The sequence below is a fragment of the Melopsittacus undulatus genome, chromosome Z, assembly GCF_012275295.1.
Source record: "Melopsittacus undulatus isolate bMelUnd1 chromosome Z, bMelUnd1.mat.Z, whole genome shotgun sequence".
NCBI lineage: Eukaryota > Metazoa > Chordata > Aves > Psittaciformes > Psittaculidae > Melopsittacus > Melopsittacus undulatus.
In genome coordinates, this window is record NC_047557.1 from 98737515 (window position 1) to 98764024 (window position 26510).

The 26510-nt window shown below is 37.1% G+C and overlaps 1 protein-coding gene across 3 annotated transcripts in view; it reads left to right on the plus strand.

Annotated features, from left to right (window-relative positions):
- Nucleotides 1–26510, plus strand: part of CDH13 (cadherin 13) — a 510139-nt gene that overhangs the window by 473198 nt on the left and 10431 nt on the right. The window contains exons 7-9 of one of the 3 annotated variants that reach the window (XM_031051834.2): nt 3817–4050; nt 5436–5651; nt 19724–21466. In XM_031051834.2, coding sequence (XP_030907694.1) covers nt 3817–4050; nt 5436–5651; nt 19724–19731 — 458 coding nt within the window. In that variant the 3' untranslated portion in view covers nt 19732–21466. Of the gene's footprint in view, nt 1–3816; nt 4051–5435; nt 6128–19723; nt 21467–26510 lie in introns of those variants that run through there. The other 2 variants (XM_031051836.2, XM_031051835.2) reach the window with 2 other exon arrangements.

The window sequence follows — 26510 nt, forward strand, 5'->3', positions numbered from 1 at the left end:
CTGTTTTAAAGCTGCTGTAAGTATGCCTGACCAAGATATGGTGAGACATTGAGACATTACTGCAGACTTACTCCTGCAGTGCAGGTCCCTCAGTCAGTCTTTTTTTGATGCTAGTAGTAAGAAGGCAAGATAGAAATGCAGGAGTGTTTACATTGTGCTAAGAAATACAATGCCATATAGGCAACCCTCAGTCACACAGTAAGTTTTTCTTTGGATATGCCTAAAAAATCAGGTTCCCAGCCTTCACTGAGTTTTTAGGGGTGTTTGACTTATTGTGTGAGTCATACCAGAAAATCTCAGTTCCTAACTCTGCATTTTTGCTGTCAACTCAAATAAATGAAAGCTGTTGGCATTTCAATGTGAACTGATTAAGAATGTCTTAATTCAGATTCAAAGCAGTCCAATTACTGTCTTTAATTTCACAAAGCACAGCTCAGCCATGTTAGAAATCTGTATATAACAGCATCACATTTCTGTACGAGAACTAGAAAGATGAACATAAAATGCCTTTTCATGTCTATAAAAATGTTATGCTCAGATTAAATGCATCATCAGCCATTCAACCATGTGATGGCTTGTTAGACATGCCATTTTATTAAAGTTTTGACACTTAAGAGAAATGTCATCTTGGTTTATGGCCATCATTGTGCATAATTGGTATCTTTTAAGAGACTAAGTACCTGATTGACAGTCTCCTTTGAGTAGTTTGATGTCTAAATGCCACTGCTGTTCCTACAGGAACCTTTTGGACCTCAATTGAAGGCCAGTTTTCAAATTTCTTGGCTGTGTATTTCTAGAGAGGGCTTAAAATTTAAGGTTTTACGCTAATAATTCTGATATGATTTTGCATGTCTTTTCATTGAAATTTAGAAGTACACAAACAATCTGTACCTATAATATTTCTTTTGAAACTATTTTTTTTCTTATCTAAAGGTAGCAATGTGGTCATTTATATTGACAGCACTAAAACCTTCTGCTAACACTCCCTTGCATTACAGATTCTAGTTCCCAGACAATAGACCTCGTCATATTCTATGGCACTTTCTAACTCCTAAAGTACAGCTACTTTGTAGTTTCATCTTACAACAGCAGCGGCTATTGCCTAACTGCAGACTACTATTAGAAGCTTTGTATGCAGTCTAAAGCCAGGATATGAAGAAATTACCAGTCCTGATCTAATCCAGATAAGCATATCACACATTTCTAACTACAGCATGTTCTAAGATGAATATGTGCTATTTTAGTGATCAAAAAACTTTGCTGATCAAAGTTCCAGTTCCAGTCCTGCAGACCTTAACTAACTTTGAAGACCTTACTTGCATTTCAGTCTCATTGAAGATTACTTGTAAAGGTGCTCAGTATTACCCTAGATTATTAAACTCAGGATTCAACACCAAGCTTCCACTTTCAGTGTGAAATTAGTAGTCTCTGTTTTAGCAGCTTTTACACACTTGAGTAATGCTGTTGCATTCATATATTTGTCATAGCATATTCATGGCTGTGCCACTTGTGGGAGCCTTAGCAGAAGTTTGAAATTACCTGTGTACCAAATGGCCCTAAAGGCACTGAAAGGTTTAAAACATTCAGCCTCAGGAGAACTGGTCAACAGAGAACTCTTTTGAAAACCTTCTCCCAAGGGTTGTTGGACAGAGGCCTTTATGTCTTAGTTTGCACATTAAGTCTGCTTTCAAGGTTTTACAATACAAATTAAGAGAAGTTTTATTTCGGAATTAAAAATCTTTCATTTCAAAGCTAAAGCTGTCTGGACATCATCCGATTTTTTTAATTATTTCAAAGGCATAATACTGTCAAATTTATGAAAGTCACATATTTCCAGTGGATCTGTTGTGACCATTTTTCCTTGACTCATTTTTGTTGTATTTTTTTATGACATGCGTATTAACAAGCTTCAGTTTTTGACCTTCACATTTGCTTATTTTTCTTTTGAAGGTCTTCATAAATCACCAGAAGATTTTGTTTAAATCATTATAAATAAAAGCCAACCAGAGAATAAGTCATCGAAATGGACAGAAGCAATTTCCTTTCTTTCTATTTGTGCATAGCAGTTGGCTGGCCCATAAGATATACAAAGAAGGTGAAATGCACAGCAGAGAAAATGCAGCCATATCTGTGTTTGACAAAGTAACAGTACATTCATAATGCTGTTGGCTTCTTAATTTCAAAAGGCAGATTTTAATATTACTGACTTCAGAGAAAGATAAGAAGGGCAGTGCAGAAGACATTATCAGTCCAGTGTGAAAATAATGCATTCAAAATTAAAGACAGCAGTTTAATTAAGTGCATGAAAGGCTGGCTTTTATGATCATATTTCAAACACTCGAACGTCTTTTCATCCATTCTGCCGTATGACTTTACTTAATAATATATCAAGAACAAAAATATATTGGAGTCTTTCTGCAAATTCAATTAGTCCAATAAAAAGTGAAAAATAGTTTCTTTTTCATTAAAAATAACTCAACCCTAGCCCTTCTGATGACAAAACGTGAGATGAGGGGAGGAGGAGAGCTAAAGAACTATGAAAACTCTGTTATGCATTTATGTGTGCGTGAAACAGATGAAGTGTCACCATTAGTAACGTTTGTTATTGGAAGGACTAATTACATTCTGATACAGTCAGTAGTTTATCAAATCCAGACCACAGGGTACTTACTTCTTTCTTAGGATGTACTCACAGTGCAGCAATAATTCCAGTGTTTATTGGGCTACTATAGGCAGGGTAATTATGCTAAAATGCACCTCTTTCAGTACTAAACTTAAAACTACCATGACACATTGCACTAGTGCTTTACAGGTTAAGTGAAACGTCTTGGATCCTTTCTACCTGCTAAGGGTTTATAGCTAAGGGATGTGCAGAGATCATAGATCTTATATCTAAATCATAAAAATGAGTAATAAAAACAACCCAGAAGTGCAGCATTTCAAATGAGGAATTAAGTGTGGTATACAACGAAGGAAGTAATGTGCATTTAGAAAACTCTGACATCAGTTAAAATGGGATGGCAAAAGGATAAATGATAAAGATACTGAGCTTTTAGACTGAGAGCAGTACGTTACTGGCTCAACCATGCAAACATCTGTAGTAGCTGAAACTTATTACCACTTGTCAGCTCCTCTCTGACCTCTGTGAAATGAGGTGCTAGTTTCAGTCCTGCTCCCAGTGGACAGATGTCTCTTTACAAAGGCTTCCAGTGCCACGGCTGCTTTGTCAGTCACAGTCTCGGTGCAAAGGCTTGTTGTGGTACCACAGTGAGTAGACAATGTCCTCACCTCTGAAGCAGATTCTTTCAGGTCAGGGCTGAGGCTGGCAAATCATTTGAGAAGGACTGAAACTCTATTGCTAACACAGGGTGACTCTGGGTAAACAAAAGATACCATTTTCCAGGGTTTTTTTCCTCTTACTTGTCTTGTTCTTGATTCTTTTAATACTATGCCTTCATTCTAGACATGTTTCTCTCAGTATGTGTTTATGAACAGATTCTTTTTCAGATAACTATTCATGTCCTAAACTCATTTTAACTTCAAAACATTCCTCTCCCAGTGGTTTTCTTAAAATTATTATCCATACTGTAGAGAATCAGACAGGCTGCATTCTGAAAATAAACCAATAAATTTACAATAGCTACTCATCGATTTTTTAATTATTAAAATTTAATTAAATTTTTAATTTTAATTATTTTGATATAACATGGATAAGAACTATAAAAACTATCGTCCTTCACAAGCATGCAGGTACAAATAAGAGCAGTTGTTTATAGAAGTATGTTTTAATACACATATATTTGTTTTTTCATATAGGTCACCCTCCCGCTACAGGTACAGGAACTTTATACATTACCTTGGGTGATGTCAATGACAATGTCCCATCCCTTTACCCAACACTGGCAAAAGTTTGTGATGATGGGAAAGATCTCAGGATAGTAGTACTCGGAGCAACAGACAAAGACCTTCCTCCCAACACAGATCCATTCACGTTTGAACTGAGTAAGCAAACTGGCCCAGAAAAAATGTGGAGACTCGCCACGCTTAACGGTAAATCTATTACTTCTTTTAACTATGCATTTTGTACCCCTACCCCTACATCCCCTATACTCACTCTTAGGCTTCCCATTTTGTAAATTTAGGAGCAGTTGTGAGCAAAAGTCTTGTAGGATGGACCTATTGAGGGTGCTTAATACTGTTTCCTTGGACCGGCTGCCTGGTGGGACATACTAAGAGTCTGCCTGCATTTTCTCTAAAACCAGACCTTTTTTCTTCCTCTTGTCATCTTGAATAAGCTTTTTTCTTTCAGTTTTGCACTAAAGAAAGTCTGCTGATGACTTGTAGTTTTGTAAGGATGACCATACTTCATGGCATGGCATTTGTTCGCATGAGATGCACAAGGCTTTGCATTAGGACAGCATGAAACTTCTGCATGGGCTTTAGCAGATTATCGTTACAATATACAATGTTATGATTGATTAGAAGTTAGTAAACTTCCTGATTTTAAGTGTTTGAACTCTTCACAAATAAAATACTCCGACACACTGGGACCATATGCTGCTGGTAAGAGGATCAAAGCACATGCTATGCAATTGCAGAAGGTTCTTATACCAAACTGCAAACACAAAGTAGTACATTGTGTGATTTCTTTTTAATGTATATTATTTCTGTTTGTTTTCTAGCATGTAGTATCTATCTCTGTTACTACTGAATTCTTTTGCGGTTTGTTTCATATTCATCTTAGAAAAAAATAAAGGTAGATGTAGCCAGGATGTAGTCAGGATGTAGCCAGGATATAGCCAGGATGTCTGTAGCTGGTTTCAGGAAAAAGTGGAAGATTAATTTTCTTTGTTGTTCTCCAAACATCAAACCACCTCTTTGTTAACACAGCTAGAAGAACCAGTACACTCATCCAGGTATCAGTAGCTGTTATGACCCACTCTTTCTCAGGCAGAGAAGATCTGTTTATTTGAATGGGCATTTTTCTTTTTGCTGCCTTCTCAGGCAAACTGGGGAATCATTTAAGCAGCTATACTTCCTTGCAATAAGGGTTTTTTCCTTTAATAAATACATATATTCTTCCTTCTTGTGTTGCCTTGGGGATGACATGCCTGAGAACTTGATTAGTGTATTAGTTTCCACAGGTGAATTCTGCCAATAATTTTCAGACATTTAAATACTGTATTTAAAGAAAAAGAAGCTCTTAAAAATCTTTCTTTTGGTGGGGTTTGGAATAAGTTTGTGATTATCTCTCAGCCCAGGAAAGAATTTCTGTACTGCCTCTTCTTACCTCCAATTAAATTCTTTAATCTTTTCCTTAGGCTGTGGTCATAGTCTTCTTAATTTGCAGGAGTAACTGTATCATGTCTGTTTGTAAATTCTTCTTTCCTTCCAGACAACTGCGTTTTGGCTAATTTTCACCTTATCCTTTGCAGATACTCATGCCCAGATCATCCTTCTTCAAAATCTGCAAAAGGCCAATTACAACATCCCAATCTCGGTGACAGATTCTGGGAATCCTCCTCTGACTAACAACACAGAATTGAAACTGCAAGTGTGTGCCTGCAGGAAATCCAAAATGGATTGCAGTGCAACCGATGCCCTTCATATCAGCATGACCCTTATCTTCCTTTCGCTCTTTAGCTTGCTTTGTAAGTCTTTTTCTGAACTGTAAGTAATGAAGTATTATTTAATGTCTAATTTACACACTGTGCAGGAACTGAGGGAGAGGTTAAATTCATACATTGATATCATAATGCAGTAAATTTGGTTTTTTTCTGAGGAAGTAGCTTAAGAAAGAGGGAGAGAAGGGCTTTTTCATCATCAAAAATAGCAACGAATGCCTGGTTGTCAAATTAAGAAATAGATGCAGTAATTTTAAGAAGAATCAAAGAGAATTAGAGCTAGCATATGATAAACCAAGAAGTACCAGCTGTAGTAGCAGATTAGTGAGACATTTCCTTTCATCTCTCCCTACTTGAATTCAGTTCGAAAACAGAAACAGGAGATTAAAGGTGTTCTTGTAACAATAGCTGTTCTGGGTCACCATGAAAATGAGTACTGTCTTCTTCAATCTATTCCTCTGTACAAAGTGTGCAAGCAACTCGAACATGAGAAACTTTGAGACTCTGGGCTTAGAGCCACCCAGAACTGATAATCAAATTGCAGGTGTGGGTTGGAGGGCAAAGAGACCTGGTAGGTAAAAAGAGCTTCTGCTGCTTCCAAAAAAGCTTTCTAAAAAAGGCTCACGAAATTCCTTACTTCAATTGGAAGGAGTAAAGAAATCCCAGAAGGACTATAGAATATCTGACCTAGACTTTCACTAGCTTGTCCTGTGACAGCTCCCAGCAAATTTTTAATGCAAAATTGTTTTGAGTTCCTTATCTGTTAAAAGAGAATAGCTGTGTCCTATAACTGTGACAGTAAATCTGTTGTTCAAGGATTATTACCATTGTCTTATGCTAGTAAAATACATTGCATGGTGAATTAATACATGAGCCTTGGTAAAAGTCCTTATATTCTTGCTGAGATAAAATCTAGTATGAGGCAGAGATAGTTTACACATCTGAGGTTCAGTTTGCGCTTGATTACACATCTTGCCATGTTTTCTTTTCTTATAATTTCTTGCTTTTATCCCAGAAGGTTAGCAGAAAAGTTGTTATGAAAGAATTAGAATTAGCTAATGTTTGTGGATGCTCTTTGAAGATGAGAAGGGCTATATAAATGCTAAGTGCAAATTCACAATGTTTGCTCCAGTCAGTGACATCTGAAGTATCTCCATTGCTTTTGGTTCAGTTAGTCTGGGTTTTGCCTGCTGGAACCAAATGCAGATTTCAGCTGTTAGAAGCAGCATGTTAAAAATACTCAACTGTACATGACACTATGAATCAGTCACACCAGTGATATAGATTCGCAGCTCATTGATCCACATGTATTCTTGTTACCACTCCATAAATGTTGCTGGTGTTATACTAGGCATGACTTTAGTCACTGGAATTACTTTTTTATCTGGCATGATTTGCACATGGACTTTATTTACATTAATGTATCTGCTCAGAATACAATGAGGTAGAGAAAAGCTTTTTGTTTTTGAAAGCAGGCATGTTGCTTTTATCTAGCCCGCAAAGAAGTCTGATCATTTTCTTAATAAATAATTTCTTAATTTCCTAAAATGAAATGATGAAAAGAAGGTCTAGGTATTGGAAAGCTCTTCTTGAGTTGCTTTTCTTGACTACATATCTTCTCCAGCACAGCTGTAGGTAGAATATATGCTCTGGCCCTCTGATTGGTGCATGCTGCTCTGGATGACAGGGATTTTCTCGCCTACTATAAAAGAACAAATAACACCAAACAGTCTTTTCTCTAGGAAGAATATATACATACCTAGAGCCTTTCTTCAATCTTACATTTATTCAGAGAACTGTAATAAGTATGGGGAGAGTTGTAATTTTAAATAAAGTGTAGAGTACAATTACACACACAATCTACCAGTGATATGATGTTCTTGTCTGTGGCCTGAGAAATAAAGTCAAAGCAAAGGGAAATAATGGGTGAGCTGAAAGGTAGGGAAAAGAGAAATCTCCCTCTTAGAGTAGAGGCTGTTTTATACACAGCTGTGAGTGAGAGTGTGGATTCCACAGACAGACTTCAACAGAGAGAGACCTAATCCTCAACACAGGACCATGGTTTTGTGTTAAAATTTACTGCTAGTCAGTTATTTGGTTTGCATTCACCCAGTGACACACAGTGAGACTGGTATTCCATGTCTGGTACAGTGACCCAATTATGCTTATGTAAAACCAGCAAGCATAACAACTTTCATAACCATTTTCCTCAGGTGTAAATGACTACATAGAGACATAAAAGAACGAGACCAGGAGCCAGTTAAAATAATGTGGTTCTGTATTTGAACTTCTCTAAAATATGCTGGTTTCATTGCATTCCTAATTCATTTTCACACATAGGTTTTTTTATAACCGTGATTAGTTCCATTGCAATGTTTTGTATAGTCCAAATATTTATCAGAGTAATCAAAGATTATGATACCATAAAAACAAAGAGAACTTTAGTGCTTATTGAACAGATGAAACATCCCATTTCTAGTGGCAAGTTATGGGTTTAATTTTTGCAAAAGCCCTTACGTGGCTCACTTTGCTCCCAGTGTTTATGTTTTATGAGGCTCTTGTTCCTAGGAGGTAAATCCTTCAGTCAAATGAACTTTGTTATTCATGCCAAAGTATTTCTTTTCATATTTGACATCTGGTGTGAGGATACATAGCCCTATGAATAAGCTGTTCATGGTAAAAATGCCCTGCATGAATCTCCTCCCCATACAAAACATCTTGGTATTATCATTTAAATGGTGCAATTATTATCTATACTTAGAATATGTGCCTCCTTTGTAAATCGTGAAAGAAGTCATATGTGGTAGATTTCTGAAGTATCTGGGCATAGAACAGGAAAGCCTGATTAAAACTGTAATGCATGCAGAAAACAGCAGTTTCTCTTATTCTGTAGCTACCCTACTGCATTCAGTATATTGAGGGATAATGGGATACAGACTGCAGAGCTCCCCAGGAACCATTGGAAAGGTGGATATACTTGGAACAAGAAAAATTTAGCTCTTGACAGAAATAGAAGGCACAAGACACCAAAGTATTTGGGCAGATTGCTAGTTTTCCACAACAAAACAGTAAAGTGTTTGGTAGAATAAAAGATGGCAAACAGAGTTGACTGATTGAAAAAAAAGGTACATCTTTGTATACTTCATACTTAGTCTAACTTATTACCACTGGGAATTGATGAAGTCAATCTGGAAGGATGTATAGTGGACAGGTAGAGGCCTTTCCAAAGTTATAATAGTTGATGCTAACAAATATTGGAAGGAATATTAAGTCTCAAATTACTTAGTTTAATTTCCTTGTTAGAAAAAGACAGGGCTTTAAACATTTCATGATGAGAAAAAGCATGACATCTTAGGCGACTGTCAACCACTGATAAGAAACTACCCTTAGTGAAGCTGGCCAGTGGACTACAAACTTGTAAGTTGACTTTGAACTTAAATAAGTAAAGAACTCCATTATTATGAGCAAAAAGTATCGTAAAAGACTGGGGGAAATACTACTGTAAGGAAATTAAATAAGCTGGAGGTCTCTACATTGAAATTAATTTGTTAAACTGATGGTGAAAGGCCTCAGGTGTGTTGAAAAGCAGACTCACACAGATGTCTGTACTGTGATTGCAAAGAAGAAGCCTTAGAGACACCCTTTAATTTAACTTCCTGTTAATTTCCACTAACTTTCCCTGATTTCATGCCTGCTGTCACCCCCCGGAATGTTTCTCTGATTCGAGGAATGCAGCTGCAGGGTCAATGACAAAAAGGTGGTGAGTTTTTTTACTAGAAAATGAAATGTTTGTTAATAAACCAATACAAAAATTAAAATCCTATTAAACTGTTGGATTTGAATGTACCTGAACATAGAGTTAAAACTGCAGTGTTACCTTTCACCTAGTTCAGTTTTCAAAACCACAGAAGCACCTGTATCTTTATATAACCTGTATTATTCGTGCAGGGACATCAAATGTCTGAAGATTGAAGCAATGCATTCTTGAATGGCTTAAGACCAAGGCAAATCATAACAGCTTTCAGATGGAAAAGACCTTTAAGGTCATTGATCTTTCCATTACAAGGGCAGGTTTGTTACCTGCACATTCAGTTTTTAGCTTTTATGGTGAGTTACTTGGATTAATTTTAGACAATTGAGTAAGTGCTGGGTTTTTTTCAGGGCCCAACTACTGTTTAGTTTTTGTAGAAGGAATTTTGGTTTTCCCAAAAAATTTCATCCTTTTTCCTTTTAGCTCCAAAGAGGAAGCTGCATTTTTTCTGCTTTTAAGAGCAGTTTAATTTTCAAGAGTAGGAAAGTTTGCAAGATATTTTTTCCTGTTTCCGAGAAGTAAAATATCCCTAGATTAGCTATAATTTCAAAAACTACCAAGATGGGGGGAGTTTTGCTGTGAAAGGGTTTTGGGGATAGTGGTATGCTTTGCACTACTCTATTTTTAAGTTGCGTTCTTACATTAGAACACATATTAGTCCTTAAAGTAGCACTTAAATGATGCTGTCTAAGTAATTAGAAAGACCTGACATTTAGTGAATTTCAGTGATATAAATCTCACAATAATAACAGCAGCAATAACCACTGTTACTTTGATATTAATATCTTTGTTACAGATCTTTTTGTCCATATTAACATTATTATTGTCACTGTTCAATTATCAGTGAATCCAAGTGGTTTCTCAGTTGCATGTATGAAAAAAATGTCACTGTTATTTTTCTCGTTAAAGATCTTGGTCGAAAGGAGAGTAAGGAAAGGATGTTACCCCTCTAGTAAAGGGGTTAAGGGACCGCATTCAAAATGAGATCACCTGGAACTTGCTTTTAACACAGACCTCTGTGTCCAGTCTTCTAATTTCTATGCAGGTGTACTCAATCCTGCAATTTGTTGTGCAGTTGGCTTTAGAAGCCCACCTAAAGTTAATGGTGCTTGAAATGGCACAGAAGTCCATATGTATGGATGTAATTGGAGACAGAATGTTTATATACCTAGTCATGTAGACATGACAAATAGAAATATCCTCAAATCGTAGATCAGCATATTTAAAATGTACTTAATGACATTACATTTTATGGAGTCAATTAGGTGGGAAATGGCATTTTACACACATTTTAAACCATCCAAACATGTTCCAGAAGTATAGACGTGAAAAAAATACAATACGTTAAAAGATGCATTTGGAATGCAGCAGAGAAAAATGTTACTAGCAAATATAACTCCCTCCTTAAGAGCTCTAATACTGTTCCTGATGGTCATTCTGTAGACATGAAATGAGCATTTAATGAAATTGGTTTGATAGACCATTCAGTGTTTTGAATTCAAATGAACATTTTATGTTTTTTCTTCACAATAACTGTTGATATATACTATTTTGTATTTCTTTTCTGAACAGCCTCTTAAAGTCATATGAATATATAACTTCAGATAGTTATCATCTAAATTGTTCTGTAATGGACTATGACTAAAAACTAGAACTGAATAAATGGCCAGTTCAAATATTTTTTGTATTTTTTCTGTCATTAATGACCACTATACACCATGGGATTTTTGTTTCCTTTGACTGTCTCTGTCCTTGGATATTTCCCTGTTCTATAACATACAAACACCTCAAAATGTGCTCTGCATGTGGTCAGCTTGCTATTCAGCTTCAGATGTGAAATTAAAAATGAATGAGAGTGATCCGTTGTGTCTAAAGGTTAGATGATGTTGCTTTTTCTTCTCTAGTAGACATCTGATACTTACAATGTCCTTTAAAAGGCCATTGATGTTTGCAGTATTTCAAACTAGGTCTTAAAGTCTCATTTTACCCTTGCACTTCAGTAGCAGATGTCATTGGTTAGTGCTTATGTATGGTGTCATGTTTTTGAGTTCTTCTTGACAAATTTTGAAATAGTCAGGTTAATTCCAACATATCCAAACCTGGCAATTTTCTAATTTGATTTTTCCTTTTCCAGTGTTTCTAAGTGTAATACTTTCCTCTCATTTTTGTTCTTAATTACTTAATAAGATTTTTTTGGGGGGTTATTCTTTTAGTATTTCAAACTGGAATTAATGTATACCTGCAGATCTGCATGTGGCAGGACTATTTATGTTCATGTTTCAATTATTAAAAACTGGTAATAGACTAAGCCATAGTGCTGTCAATGATGAGATCTGACTGCTTAAGCAGTTATCCTTTGCTTTAAAGGTTGTGTAGTTGTTATGCTTGATGCATTTCATTTTCATCATAAATATGAAAAATTATGAGACTTGTTCAATACTACTTCAAAATAGTACTTATTCATTTCACTAACTGAATATTTTCAGCTATTCAGCTAAATTTATTAGATTAGAACATGAGAAAATATACTTCCAAACTGCAGGCAGGCATCTCTGTAATTGTTTTGGTTCGGAAGAACCGGAAAGGAAGCGTTTATTTCCTATTGGTCAAAGGAAGATGGCATTGCTTTGTCAAAGTATCCAGCTAAAATTCATATTTATTAAAAAAAATAATAATCTAGGACATTTTAGCTGCTTTGCCTTAGAACCTCCTACCACTCCCAGCCCCAGTAAGATATTTCATGGTTCTAGAAAACAGGAGTGGTATTAGAAGAGGAACTTTTCTCTCAGATGGTGTTTCTTATATGCCTATACATACATTTTGCAATTCATAAGAACAAGCCATTACATAGTCAGTATATGTGGGTACATGGCAAGGAAGATATGAAGCAGAAACAAGTTTTCAACAGCAAGAAGTTAGAAGTATAGGAGCACTTTGGCATAAATCAGCACAGTTTCAGATCTGTGAGCATAGTCTTATAATAAATGAGTTCTAACTGTGAGAAAGACTCTTGGAGACATCAGCTGCTGGTGTCAGACAGATACTCTGAAAATTACTTCATCCTTGAGTAGAATTATGAGACACTCATTTTGCAAGCACAGCACATCCTGTGTTTTTTATATTCTTAAGAAATTTGAAAACATTTCCTCACATAAATAGGAAACAAATTGTATATGATGGTATAAGCTGCAAATTTTCAGGATAAACTCCTTATCTTGGAGTCTCTTCCTCATAAAGTTTTCCACAAGGTGTTACTGTTCAGTGAGATCACTAATTAAAGCAGTCGCAAGGACACTTACTCTTTGAAATTAAATTCCTTAACTGTGTGAATAAGGACACATGGTAGCTGTCTGGAGATAGGTGTTTGTCTTTCAAACTCAGTGAGATTTGGGGTGAAAAGATTCCTTTGTTTTTTTTAAACAGTACCAGGGTAGTCAAAACTCAAGGAGCATTAGATTTTGGCACTTGCAGCAGGGCTTTGGAGCATAAACAGGGTCATAGAAGAGCATAGCTTGTAAATTATTATTTTACACAGAAGTGAAAATATTATAATTTGTAGACATATGGTACAAATATTACGATACTTTTGGTGTCAGAAACTATCCATGACAAATCAACAAGGGGTGTACATGAAACCCACTTTGACATTTCAAGTTCTATGTAAAGTCTAGACTAATAACTGTGTATCTAATCAATATCCTCTTATAGACAGCAAATCCAGGCAAGGAATACCTGGATGTTGATGAGTTGCCTAAACAGAAACACGGTTCTGATCTTTTCTACCATTTTCACATTACCTCTTTAATATCACTGAGGTTTCAGTGAAGCCCATGATGTAATGTAGACTTTTAATTATGCAAAGATTAATGTAATATTTCTGATGAAAGGGTAATTGAATAAAATCTGGAAGAAATGGAGCATGCATGAGTTAACTCCAAGCTCCAGCTGTGTTAACTCTCTTCTCTATGTTAAATAGGAATTAGAGGATGAATATATATCGAGTAAAGTTCATTCCTGTATAGCAGGTCAGCACGAAACTTAAATGCCTTTAATTTTTATGATGTCTTAACTGCAGTATGGGAAGCATAGTCTGTGTAATGAGGAGTGAATTTGGTCTCATAAGGAACACATCATTCAAAGGCTTTCAATTATGCTTTTTAGATCTGTTTCTTTAAAATAGGCAGGGAATTGAGACACTAGTATGTAAATATGTTCAGAGAAAACCAGAACTAGGGCTGCAGTAGGGAAAGCTAGAGTGCTTGGAAGATGTCAGAACATTTTCTGAAATCAGAAGTCATTTTGCAAACCAGATTGTTTATTAGCTGATTAGAATGTTTCTGATGGAATATGAGCTCTTGGCTACCTGAACAGGAATGAATGAGAATACATGCTACCAGTTGCCTTTTTCCTAGTATGGGTCATCATGAAATCATTGTCTTCCAGTTATGTGCATTTATTCTCCATTTACTTCCATCAGTCATGTGGATCACTGTAAGAAGTAAACTTTGAATTAGCTCACTGTGAAATAAACAGAGAGCTATAGTCATTGACCAAGTCAATAGTATGAACACTTTGTATTAGGCAGCATTCTTTTCCAATTCAGCATCTAAAACCCCAGGATGGGGTTAGATGACCATTCAGATCTATGCTGTAGTGTTAGCTACCAACATCAACAGCTCTTTTGACATCCCAACTACAGCCAACATCAATAGACTTTAGTGGGGGTAGGAAGGGGTTGGTTTTCTTTTTTTATCATTTAAGTTTCTACATCATGAATCTCCTGACCCTAAACTGAACACTTAGAACTATATGCCTATAGCATTATTATACTCCATACTATTAGCACATTAGATCAGATAAACATGTACAATGTTTGTCAGTTTTCTTGACCAGCCAAAGCAAATATCATCTTCCAATGCCAAAAGCACTAATGCCAACAGACACCATCTGCTTCTGATAATGAGCTGTGCTTTCTTATCTGAGACCCATTAACCAGAATAGTAATAATTCAGGCAGCTAGCACATAAAAATAACCCTGCCTGTTTCATTGTTATCTCACTATTTGACTGTTATCTTAAAAGGAATGTGGCTGAATGTATCTCTCAAGTAGAGAGTAGAGAACTGTGAGATAAAAATGGTGAAGATCACATTAGAGACTTCAGAGAGAGTGATTTCTGGAGAAGTTCTATATAGCTATACTAGCTGTATGCGGCTTATGCATTCCCCGGACACCCTCAGGGAAAGGTGGGGGTGATCACATGAGGACAACGATGCACTCACTGCCGTTGTGGTTTTCATGCCTGCAAACGTGTGCAGCACATTACTTGTTGTAGCTTGACAGAAATCACATTGAAAACAACACATGTGTTATGATTCTTGAGTGCTGAGACCAGCAATGGAGACAATGTTGCTCTTAACAACCAAGAAATGAAATAATTACTAGGCATAATGATCATTAGTGTACAGATCTAAACCTGCCAGGCACAGGCTTACCAGGGTATAAAGTTCCTGAAAGAGATAGTTAGCATGCATCAGCAAATGTGTTCCCTGCACACATTATTTGCACATTTTATGCTCACAGCATTCCTTAAATACTACTATCTTTTATGTGCTGTTGCCATCTGCAGACTTTACATCATGCATGATATAAAATACATAACAGTGGATTAAAAAATTAAATGAACAACACAATCTCATTGAAGTCAGTGGATAAGCCCTGGAAGTCAGTAATCTTTAGGTAAGCTCTTTAGACATGGGGCTCAAAAAAGAAGTAGAAACTAATAATTTGGCAGTGTGTGAGTGCTTCTAGAACTTTCCTTTGGGTGTTCTTCATGGGGAGAATAAAGGAAAAAATAAAAGGCAAGCAAGAAAAATTGAATTTCTATTAAAAAAAAAAAAGAGCATTGGAAATCCAGTTGGGGTAACAGAGAGGCTTTAAATTTGGAGATCCCCAAAGGATTTACAACAGAGCAGTCTGTTGATTTAATCATCAAGTTTTCTGCCCAATTCTTTGTTTTTTGTTGATTTCTATAGATTTGGTATTAGGGAGTTACTGCCCAGAATGATTGTCAGTAACAAACACATGATATCATTGTAACAGAATACTTTTAGAAAGTATATTCGTAGCTGATAGATTCCATTATTAACAGCAGAAACTAAATGTAGACTAACTTCTGTAGTGGACATAAGCAATTTTGTGTGCAATGGAAAGAACAATCAAGGATTTTATGTCAAGCACTCTTACTGGAACTACTAAAGATTATTACTACTGAATTTTATAGCCCATAATTTTGAATGTTGAATCTGATTTTAAAAGCCAAGAGTCACTCTTTCAGCAACCCACTTTTATAAAAGGGTCAAGTCATCATTAACGAGCAGAGGCATATATCCTATTCTTCCAAACAATGTCTGGAATAAGATAATTCTTTAACCATAACTTAAGCTGAGGCTGGTGAAAGGGCTGAGCTGAATTCATAATACTCCTGGCACCCTTTAACCATGCCAAGATTTTTGTAGATGTGTCAGCAAAGCAGATGTTAAGGATACAGCATTTTATGGAGCTCCTATTATGTGGGAAAGCCTGGGTAAAACCCCAAACATGTCAAGGAAATCTGGCATCATGGGGTGTGAATGAGAGGAAAAACAGCTAATGAAGTGATAATACAGGAAAATATGTGAAGTAGAGAAGAGGCCACAAACGAGTGCGTTAACAGAGGTTTTGTCAAAGTGGCAAGAGTGGGAAAATGCTCTGTACAGCAAAAGACTGACAAGATATGAGCACACAGTAGCTTGAATTTGTCAAGGGCCATGAAAAGTTGTTGCAAAACTGCCAACTGAAGGGAGCCTGGGTAGGAGATTGAACTGTTTGAATGGCTAGAAAAAGCCCTTTGGGACAATGTGTGAAAAAAAAATCCTCTAGATCCAGACATAACCAAAATATACAGACCTAGAAAGGAGATTCCATGCAAAAAAAAAAAAAAAAAAACTTTTCTAGTTTGTTTCTGGTTTTAGGCTTGAATGAGAGGCAGGATGATACTGTTGTCCTGAGCAACCAAAGGAAGAACTGGAAGGGAGTGCTTTAGAGGAAAGACATAAGAGCTCAGTTTTAGCATGCAGAACCGTCAGCTAAGCATTGAAAAGATATCAGGGTTAGAGCTCAGCACTTCTGGTCTAAATGGAAAAGCAGGCAAAGAAAGTAAGATCTGTGGACTATAAGGACTGAAGTGATTGATGAATGTGCGTGAATGGTGTCACAAATAAGGGGAAGAAATTAAAGTGGAGGGATAAAAGGGTGTCCCCAAAAAGCTGAGGTGGAGGAAATAAGATTGAAAGACATGCTGGGAAAGTGATTAGAGAAATCACAGTAAAGGAAATAGTGACACAAGCCAAGGGAACATCAGATTTCCAGGCATGTGATTAAGTGGGTCAAAGGCAGATCATAGGACAGAAAAGATGAAGTTGAGAAGCAAATTCAGTAGAAAAAAGAATAGGCAGGGACTGTAGAGCTTTGAGATGAAAGGGAGAAGGAATGGGATGGTGCTTAAAGAGGCAGGTGGGGTAACAGGGAGAATCAAAAGCGTGCTTGTATTGTGAGAGAGAAACTCGTCTTTAATCAACAGAAATAGTTAACTCGCATAGGACAAATAATTTTCATAATTAAACCTGAATTAACTAGTTTTAATATATAGTTTACCCAGACAAAGCAAGGTGCATGATGAGGTAGTAACATCCGTTATGTCCGTCAATACGATGTAAAATATACAAGCTTTTCTTCAGGTCTGTACATAAGTCAACATCTATTGCTCTATATTTACAAGCTGTTGGTGAAGCAGTCACTAGCTTCTTGAATCCACACGATGTTTACTAATTTTGTGCTGACAGATTCATCTGGTGAAATTTCAGCCTATGGTTTGTACAAAATCCAATGCTACAGCTGCTGTTCATTCATCATCTACAAGTGCCTTTTCATAGCAGGAAGACCTCTAGGGATCTCCTAAAGATTCAGAGCAGCTTTGCCAATTCAAAGGCTGGTGTGTTACTTCGAGTCAGGAGTAAACAAATGCCCTCTAATGACACTAAGCTCCATTGTGATATGGAAATGCTATTTTTTGGATGGTCTGTGAGGTTAGGGTCCTGAACTCTTGCTCTTCATTACCCCAGGAGATGAAGCTGTTTGTCAGAATTTAGTCCTAGCTGGAATCCATAATCCAAATATGCCTAAAATTTGACAAGTCATGATCATTAATTTCCTGCATGTAAGTCTGGGTCCTACTTTTGTGGCCAGACCTTTTATTTAAACAGCATGCTAAAAATCTATGAGCCAAGCAGTTACAGATTTATCTTGTTTGGAAGTCTCAGTGATACATCTCACTTCAGTGAGCCACATCCATCACTCCCTCTGTGGATTCTTACACTTGCTTAATTTACTTTACTTACCTTTGTTTCACAGAACTGAGGTAGTGCTGCAGAATAAAGAATAGGCTGTTCCATGCTGTCCAGGTGTCTGCCTGCCTGTACAGCCCATTTGGACAGGCCTCCAGCTGGCAGAATTTAATACTGAAGTCAATTCAACTAATACCAAGATAATAACAAGAAAGAAGCAAATAAAGTGAAATAGTCTTATTGATAATTATATTAAAATTCATTTGCCCCAAAAGAAAAGCAGATAATTGAAAATGACCACAAACCAGCATCTAATAATGACCACTATTTAGTCTCCAGTAAACACCATAATGACCAGCTGTTCGTGCTGCGTGTGTCTGTGGCTGCAACAAAACTACTGATATTGCATCATTTAAGTGTACTAGACAAACATTTCATGAGTGTTTGTGAGTTTTGATGTGCGTGTTTGACTTGGGTTTTGGTACTTTGACACTGGAGTTGTCTCCTCCCTGGGTGGTGAGTATGAAGCCTTCAGTGCATTTTAGTGGTTTATACCCAGAAGGCAGCTGAGCACCACAGTGCTGCTCATTCGCCCTTGACAGATTAGGGAAGAGAATCAAGGGGAAAAGTGAGAAAACCCATGGGTTGAGATAAAGAAAGTTAAACAAATACAGCAGAAGGTGCACAGACAAACAAAACAAAATAATTAATTTGTTCACCACTTCCCATGGGCAGGCCAGTGTTCAGCCATTTGTAAGACAGCAGGGCTCCATCACACTTACTGGTTACCTGCGAAGACAAAAACCATCACTCTAGATTTCCTCTCTTTTCCTCCCCATTTCCCCCAGCTTTGTATGCTGAGTATGATGCCATAGGGTACGGAATATCCCTTGGGTCAGCTGGTCCTTCCCAACTCCCTCTGTACCCTCAGCCTGCTTGCTGGCAGGGTGAGGAGCAGAAAAGACCTTGACTCTGTGTAAGCACTGCTCAGCAATAGCTAAAACATCCCTGTGTTAACAACACAGTTTCCATCACAAACCCAAAATACAGCCCCATGCCAGTTATTATGAAGACAATTAACTCCATCCCAGACAAAACCAGTATGACCAGTAAACCAGCACTGTAAGGTCAGAAGTTGTATTTGTTTGAGACAATTTAGATAAAATTTAGCTATGTATTTGTGAATATTATTTTTTCTATTCTTACATGTTTTTTATGGCAAAGACAAATATTTGCAATTTACTAGCATCTAGGCAAAACTGGAGGAAAGTGACCCATTAGCTACAGCTAATGTTACATTTGCTCCTAATCTCTGCTTTTCTGATTTTCTTTACTACCTTTGTATTATCAGAGTGCCCATCTGAAATAGCTAAAATCATTCAGGTTGTGCTACCTTCACTTTATTGAAAAAGAAAAAAAGGTAGACAGTCTACATAAGATTTATACTTCTGTAGCAACATTAATATGGTATGCCAGCTCTTTTATTCCACAGTATATGCACAAAATATAAGGCACTATAAAAGTGCTGTTTTTCAAGATATTGTTTGTTTGCTTTCTTCTCGTCAGAGTGTGTTCACACAAGGGACTAACTCTCTGGAATTTTACTTGCACTCTCACACTAGCATAAGTGATCAAGGTGTCAAGTGGGGAGAATCAGGTCCTGGCTTGAGATTTATGCACTACATCTTCTTGAATTGCACTACAAAGGACTCTGAATACTCCAGGCAACATATGGGGGGATTACTTTTGGAGATTTCCATCTTCACACATACTTGGGTAACACATACTTCATTACTGGTGAATGCGTATGCACTCAATCAGTATTTTGAAATGGGGGGAAAAACCCAAAAAGTTAAAGATACTGTGATCTGTGTAGTAATACTCACATGCATTTCCCATTGCATAGGTCTGTAAGAACTCCTGCCATTTGAAGCTGTCTACCGAGTTGCCATGACAACAAGAAAAAAGAAAGGATCAGATCTGAAGATTGCAGTTTTCACTTACTTTCTTCACTACTAGGCTTCAGTTGCTCCAAATTCAGTTTAATTTGCAGCCTCACTTACTCTGTCCAACTGTACATTGGTGTTTGACAGCCTTTACCTTACCTGCCATTTGTTAACGTTTCCATCTTGCAAGACGCAAGGCTGATGGGAATTTTCTCTGAATGTTATAAGAATAGGATACCTAAACAGGAGTTTGGGGAAACAGAAAACACAGTGGCTTAATTTTTTCTCTATCTATCTGTTGACTTGTTGCTATTGAACTGTTCAGAAAATATTTTGTCTGTGGGTTAGTATTTGTATATGTATGAGTGTATGTATATACATATATATTTATATAGAGAGAAGAGTTATACCACAGGTTTAGCTTTTGTAAAATATTCATCTGGAGTGAATGAGGGATAATACAGCTACAGATGAATTGTAACTGTTCTATCGTAGCTAAACCTACTATGTTTGCTGTTTCTAGTGTGGCCGGAAGGAGAGAGCCTATTTGAATCACAAGGCTCCAACAGCCACTTTGCTGACACAGTCACATCAGGCCCAAGGCTCTGTAGTGTCACTTGTACCTCAGGGTCAGAAAGCAAGAAATACAAGCCCCCTTAGGCTTGTTTCTGATCTGAACTGCTTTCCTTATGTCTCAGAAGGAACTGACAATTGGGCAGGAGCACCACTTTGCGCTCTCCATGTCAGTGTGAGCCACACTGGCAAGATCTGGGAAGCAAAGGTCTGCGAATGGGAAAGCAGGACTGCATAGTCATGATTCACAGTGGTGGGAGTGCTGGGCCTGGTTTTTAAAGGGGATATAGTCAGCTTACGTTATGCCCTTGTATTTGCCAGGGCAGGCTACAAAATGTAAGTCTTTCATCAGCTCTGCAGTCATGCCTCAGGTGGATGTCTGCACACGAGAAGGTGATTAGAACAGCAAAAGCAAAGGATTGCTCAGAAGCACTGGTATTTCTCTCAGCCTCTATGCAGTTGTCCTTACATGCATAAGTGCGAGGCAGGAAACATGCCCTCATATACATATATTCACACACATACTCACAGTTTTGAATATATATATACATACATACACATACGCACAGTTTCCAGTTAAGAGTAACAACAGAATTTCTTTGTGTGTGTAAACTTACCACACTTGTTTGAGGACATGGAGAGAAAGTGTTCGTTAGATATGAATATGAATCGTTTCTTATTCTGTGAGCATGTAAGATAAAAAAATCCCTTCTAATTGTATCAAGATGATCATCTTGTTATTAAATCATGAAAGATCCATTAAAGCTCACACCAAATTTTTTTACAACACAAAAAATATGCTAGTGACAGACTGTGGCTTTTATTAGAGCTTTCCAGTGACTAGGGTAAGGTAAGTGTCTTAGAATATTTTACTAAACTTGCTTATTTAAAGTTTAAACAAGAAAGCTTCTTTATGCAATAGAACTTTGCAGCTGCATTCTTTAGTTAGCATCCTTACCGTAGTTATAAGTCATACTGTATGTTGTCTTTACTACAGTGAGATTATGAGCATATATTCCATAACACGTATATGTTTCAGTAGGAAAGATTTTGAGAAGTATTATGAAGTCCAAACATGCATTTAGTTTGCATAATGCTACACTAGATATTAAATGTGTGTTGGTGGATAAAATTTGCTGTATAGTAGCTTTTCTCTAACTTCCTGTATTGTACCAAATATGAAAAAGTTCCTTTTTTTTTGTCTTATTTTCTGGTTTTGTTTTTTGTTTTGTTTTGTTTTTTTTTTTTTTGTTTGGGGATGATTTTTGGGTTTTTTTTTTGTTTTGTTTTTTTTTTGTTCTCATCAGAAGGAGTAAAGTGACAGAGGAAAAATTAGTTTTTGTTGTGGACTTCCCTAACATCACTGATTCCTTTTGTGCGGTGGACTTTCCTAACATCGTAGATTTCTTGCTAAGACACAAGCCACCCTCAGACAGGAGCCTGTTTTTCTCTTCCAGGTTAACTCCTGCAGTCCTGACCATGCACAAGCACCCACTGACCTTGTTTCTCTTGCAGCATGCTTTAGGTGTTTCAGTTACCAAAGTGGTACTCAAGTTGGTGGGAGGTTCTGCTGAGCTAAGCCTTCAGGTGTGGGCTGTTAGGCAGCTGCAGGCATGTCAGCAGGGAGATGCCTGATCTCAGATGTTAACATGGGCATGCTTCTAGTTCTCTTTCTCTGCCCATGCTTTGTAACCTGCTACTTTATCAACAACAATCATGTCTTTAAAAAAATATATAGTATTTTCAGGCAAATTTTGCAAAAGGAAAAAAAATCAACAAATGAATAATGTAACTGCATTTTCAATGTGGTTATTTACTGAACACATCTAAAGGCACCTAAAGATAAACTGCACTCTGTGCTTTGATCTACGAAACCTCTATCTTGAATAAAAGACATTATAATGCTTCCCCACACACACAAATACTCTTTTTCTGCTTGTTTTCTTCCTCTCTCTTTCTTCCTGCAAAACTCACCTCTAGGAAGTCACCCACTGACATTAGTGTCATTTCTATCAAGTTCCAGATAAACCTACTCTTTTCTCATTTAAACCAAGGTTTACACAGTGTTTGGTGTATCATGAAAAGGGCATCCAAAATGAGGAACAAAGAAAAATCCCTTCTGCCTGGAACTAGACTAATAGTGGGAAGACTCTGCTCAACGACAAGAGATCTTTCTTGGATAACACCACAGCTTTTTGACATGTAGAGAGGTAGCCTCATGGCTGAAACTCTGAATCAAGATAGATATGTCGAAGCCTCCATTCACCATTGTCCTGTTACTTTTACACCTATATTAAAGCCTCCAGCCTGAAGATTAAAACAAAGGGATTTGACCTGAATTTCCTACTGAGTGTTGAGGAAGATTAAGTAAGAGTGGGACACTGGCTCATGCACTTTTTGAGCCCTGTTCTCATCACATTTACACTGATGTAAATCAAAGAGCAACTCCATTACTAAAATTGTTTTTGATTCAGTTAATCATATTTAGATGAAATTTTTCATCTAAACCTCCCCACAAATTGCTTTCACTGGTCTGTTGTAAACAGTAAAGCAGCAATATTTGTCACAGAATTATTGAGCGCCTATATATTATCAAGAGTCTGTCTTTCATGACATACAGAGAAACCTACAGCTTAGATGCCTCCCACAGATGACTTGCTTGCTTGACTGACCACTTCAACGTATCTCTAAGGCACCAGCATAAATTGGTTTAATCTTTGCTTGAAATGGCTGTGGCCTGTAGTCATATAATCCATCCTAGTCTCTTACTTAGTCATTTAAGTTAAGGATCACTATAATACAAACTCATTTATTATTCACTTACAATTAGCTTGTAGGGCCCCAGCTTAAATGTTTAATCAGTACAGAACGACAAACATATATTAACAAGTGTTATGTCACTGGTCCTTCCCTTGCAAAGACCTCCTGTCTGAAATAATGAGAAAGCTGTCAATTTTCTTCAAAATCACTACTAATAGTCTCAGCCACATGAAACAGCAGAAATTTGTACACATAATTTTACATCACTGTTTGTCTAAAGGTTAAGATTCTTTCTTAATGGTTTAATAATGTCTTGTTTAATTAAAAAAAAAAACCAACCACGAGATAATATTAAAGTCACATCAGCTTAAGAACATCAAGTCTAAGGCAAAACTCTGATCCTATCTTCTCTTTATCACACCTCTAGAAATTCTGTTGTCTGAGGTACACTATCTGATGTTAACAAAAAGATAAAAAAGTAAAATATTAATTATTTTATCTGAATTAACTCTATGATCTATAATCTTTAGAATTAACATGAAAAGTACATTAGTTATTGCCATTATTTTATTTAAAGCAGATATAGCTATTTTACTACGTAAATCACACAACCCATTAACTACACTGCTCTCTTGCCTCACACTAAGATATGCTAGTTGATTTGTATCTGTCCAAATGAAATAGATACACTCATACATTAAATGGAAAGTTACTAGTTGCACAATTGCTATGTGTGTATATATGTAAATATATAGAGATATACACATACACATATATATATAATATATGCAGATAGAGGGAGATACAACATGAGGGCTTGGAATAAACAGTTTAATTCTATGACTTATGGATGAATACATAAGGAAAGGAATAGCATGGGTTATATATATGCCAAACCAGTTTGATTTAAAAAAAAAAAAGAAAAAAGACATAACCCCACATCCTAAACCCCAGGCTTATCCCAACTCTCATGTTGTATTTATGCTACCTTTAGTTGTCCCTTCCTGACACAGTTATATAATTTGAAGTTATACATCATTGCTTATTGACTCATTTTTAGTTTTCTATGTGTCAGCAGGTCACCAGTAGTGGAAAGGGAAGATCCTATAGCCAGAATTCTGCATTACTGTTCTTTCAGTAGGACAGCTGTTTGGAAAGTTTCATCCACCGTTTGAACATTACACTACTCCTCTGCATCAGCAAATGACTGAATTTGATGACTTGGGGTTAAAATGAATGTAGCCTGCAGCCAGACTACATGTATGTCCATGCATACGTACGCCCCTGTGAGAGCACAGGTGGTGGGTTGTGGTAGTAAATTCAGTGCAAGCTGGCTTGTTACTGCTCTTTCAGAAAGAGCCCTTCTGTAATGTCATACTGTCCCATTACAAACTCTGTCTCTTAAGCTACCACGGGGATCTTTCTTACTATGATTTTCTTTTTTTCTTTCTTTTTTTCCCCAGAAGGAAAATACTTCAATTTTAAAGATACGTAATTGAGCTATTTTTCAAATTAATTGTCCTTTGGGGCCCTAGTTGCTGAATTGCTTGCTGTTTTTGAGGTGTAAATAAACGTTTCAATTTATGATGTGGTTGCAAAGAAACTTGTAATTTATTTGTGAAATGCTGAAATAAAAGTTGTATGGGCTTTTACCTTCTGTCTGGGCATAGACCTTCCTGATGCAACACAGCAGGAATAGAGAAGTACAGAATGACCTTGTGCCTCTCAAATGGCTGGAATAGCTTGCACCAAGTGCCAGAAACTCCCATGTTGCTCTAAGTAAAAGATAAATTGCAGCCTTCATTGTCACCACGCCATGGTCATAGAACAAGAAGCTGGAGGTTAGAGAAAAAAATAAAGGTTTCACTATGCAAGAAAGCAGCAGCAGAATATTCAGCATCCATTCAGGTAACAGCCATGATTTCTCTTCCAAAGCCCTACTTCCATTACAAAGAGTTGCAGAGTTGCATTCACACAACCTGGGTCAGATGTCCCTGGGCTGGGCTGTGTGCAGGACCTTTAATGGATTTTGTGTTGCACTGCCTTTCTGCTTCTGATTTCACCTTCCCCACCTACCAACATCACTTCCACTTACAGAGAACAAACAGGCACAAAGAGCCAACAATGTAAACATCACAGAATCAGGCTGAGCAAAAACTAATAAGGACCAACATGGGATGCTACAGGAGTGCATCTCTGTCATGGCCAATTACAGTATGGCTTTTAACAGCCAGTAGTAACACAGTCCACAGTCATGTCTGATGTGCTCCCTCCTGTGCTTAACTCCTCTTGACAATGCATATGCATATGTGATTTACTTGCAGCCGTGATTCAGAAGATCTTCCTACAAAATTCAGAGCTCTTGCTGCCTTCAAGCACAAACCATTCTGGGTGAGGATGCCTGAAAATAGCTTGCAGTGAATTAATGCCCTTCTGTACCAGTAACTGCAGAGGTCACTGACAAGGCTTAGCACTTTAGCATGATGTGTTTCTTGTGAGGACATGAGGTTTATAAGACACTATTTTCTGTTTTCACTAAGCAATTATAACCTGCAATTACGAAGAGAAAGGAAGTGGGGTATAATCTCCTGTGCTGCCAGATATTCCCAGGCATTGTAGAAGGGCCCAGTAGGTGAAATAAATAAATAACAACTCTGGCCCAGAATCCAGGACAGAAGGAAGGCTAGCTGGGATGAAAATCCTGTGGGAAATTTGCACTATAGCACTATGACATTATCACCTCTTTACCAGGGAATACTTTTTCTAGCACAAAGCTAGAGCCTCTTGGGTTTCTGAAATTCCTACCAGTTGTCTTTTTTATACCTTATAGGAAGTTACCTAAATTGCCAACGACACATAAAGATAGAATACCCTTGAAAATAGCCTTTTCCTACATCTGAGAATACAGGAAGCTGAGGAGGGCATCACTTAAAGGAAAAATCTGAGTACAAGGCACAGTGACTTGCTTTCACAGAGACCCACCTTCAGGTTTTGCTTATTGCCAATGATTTATCAAGACTTTGAATCTAAAGGGGTTTTTTAATGTGCTCTGTAATAAGTAGAAGATGAAAGATCGTACATGAAACTTGTGGTGGGATTGAGCAAAAGGTCATTATCTGAAAGCCACAGCAAAAAAATGACGCCTGCTTTGGTCTCAGTTGAGATCATTGTCCTAAACCATTGCTGTGCTTTGGACCTTAAAAGAGGTGTTTGAAACAGTCCAAAGTTAAATCATAAGGAAAATAGTGAATGGTTTTTAGCCAGGTAGAACTTTTTCCGTTGCCCTTTCAACCTTCTCTCATCTAACAAACACCACACATTCTGGACTGCACTCTACAGTTACTCGGTAACTTTGCACAGTTCAATCTAGTTACATTTTTTTTCTCCACCAATAGTAGACCAGAAAAGTCCCTT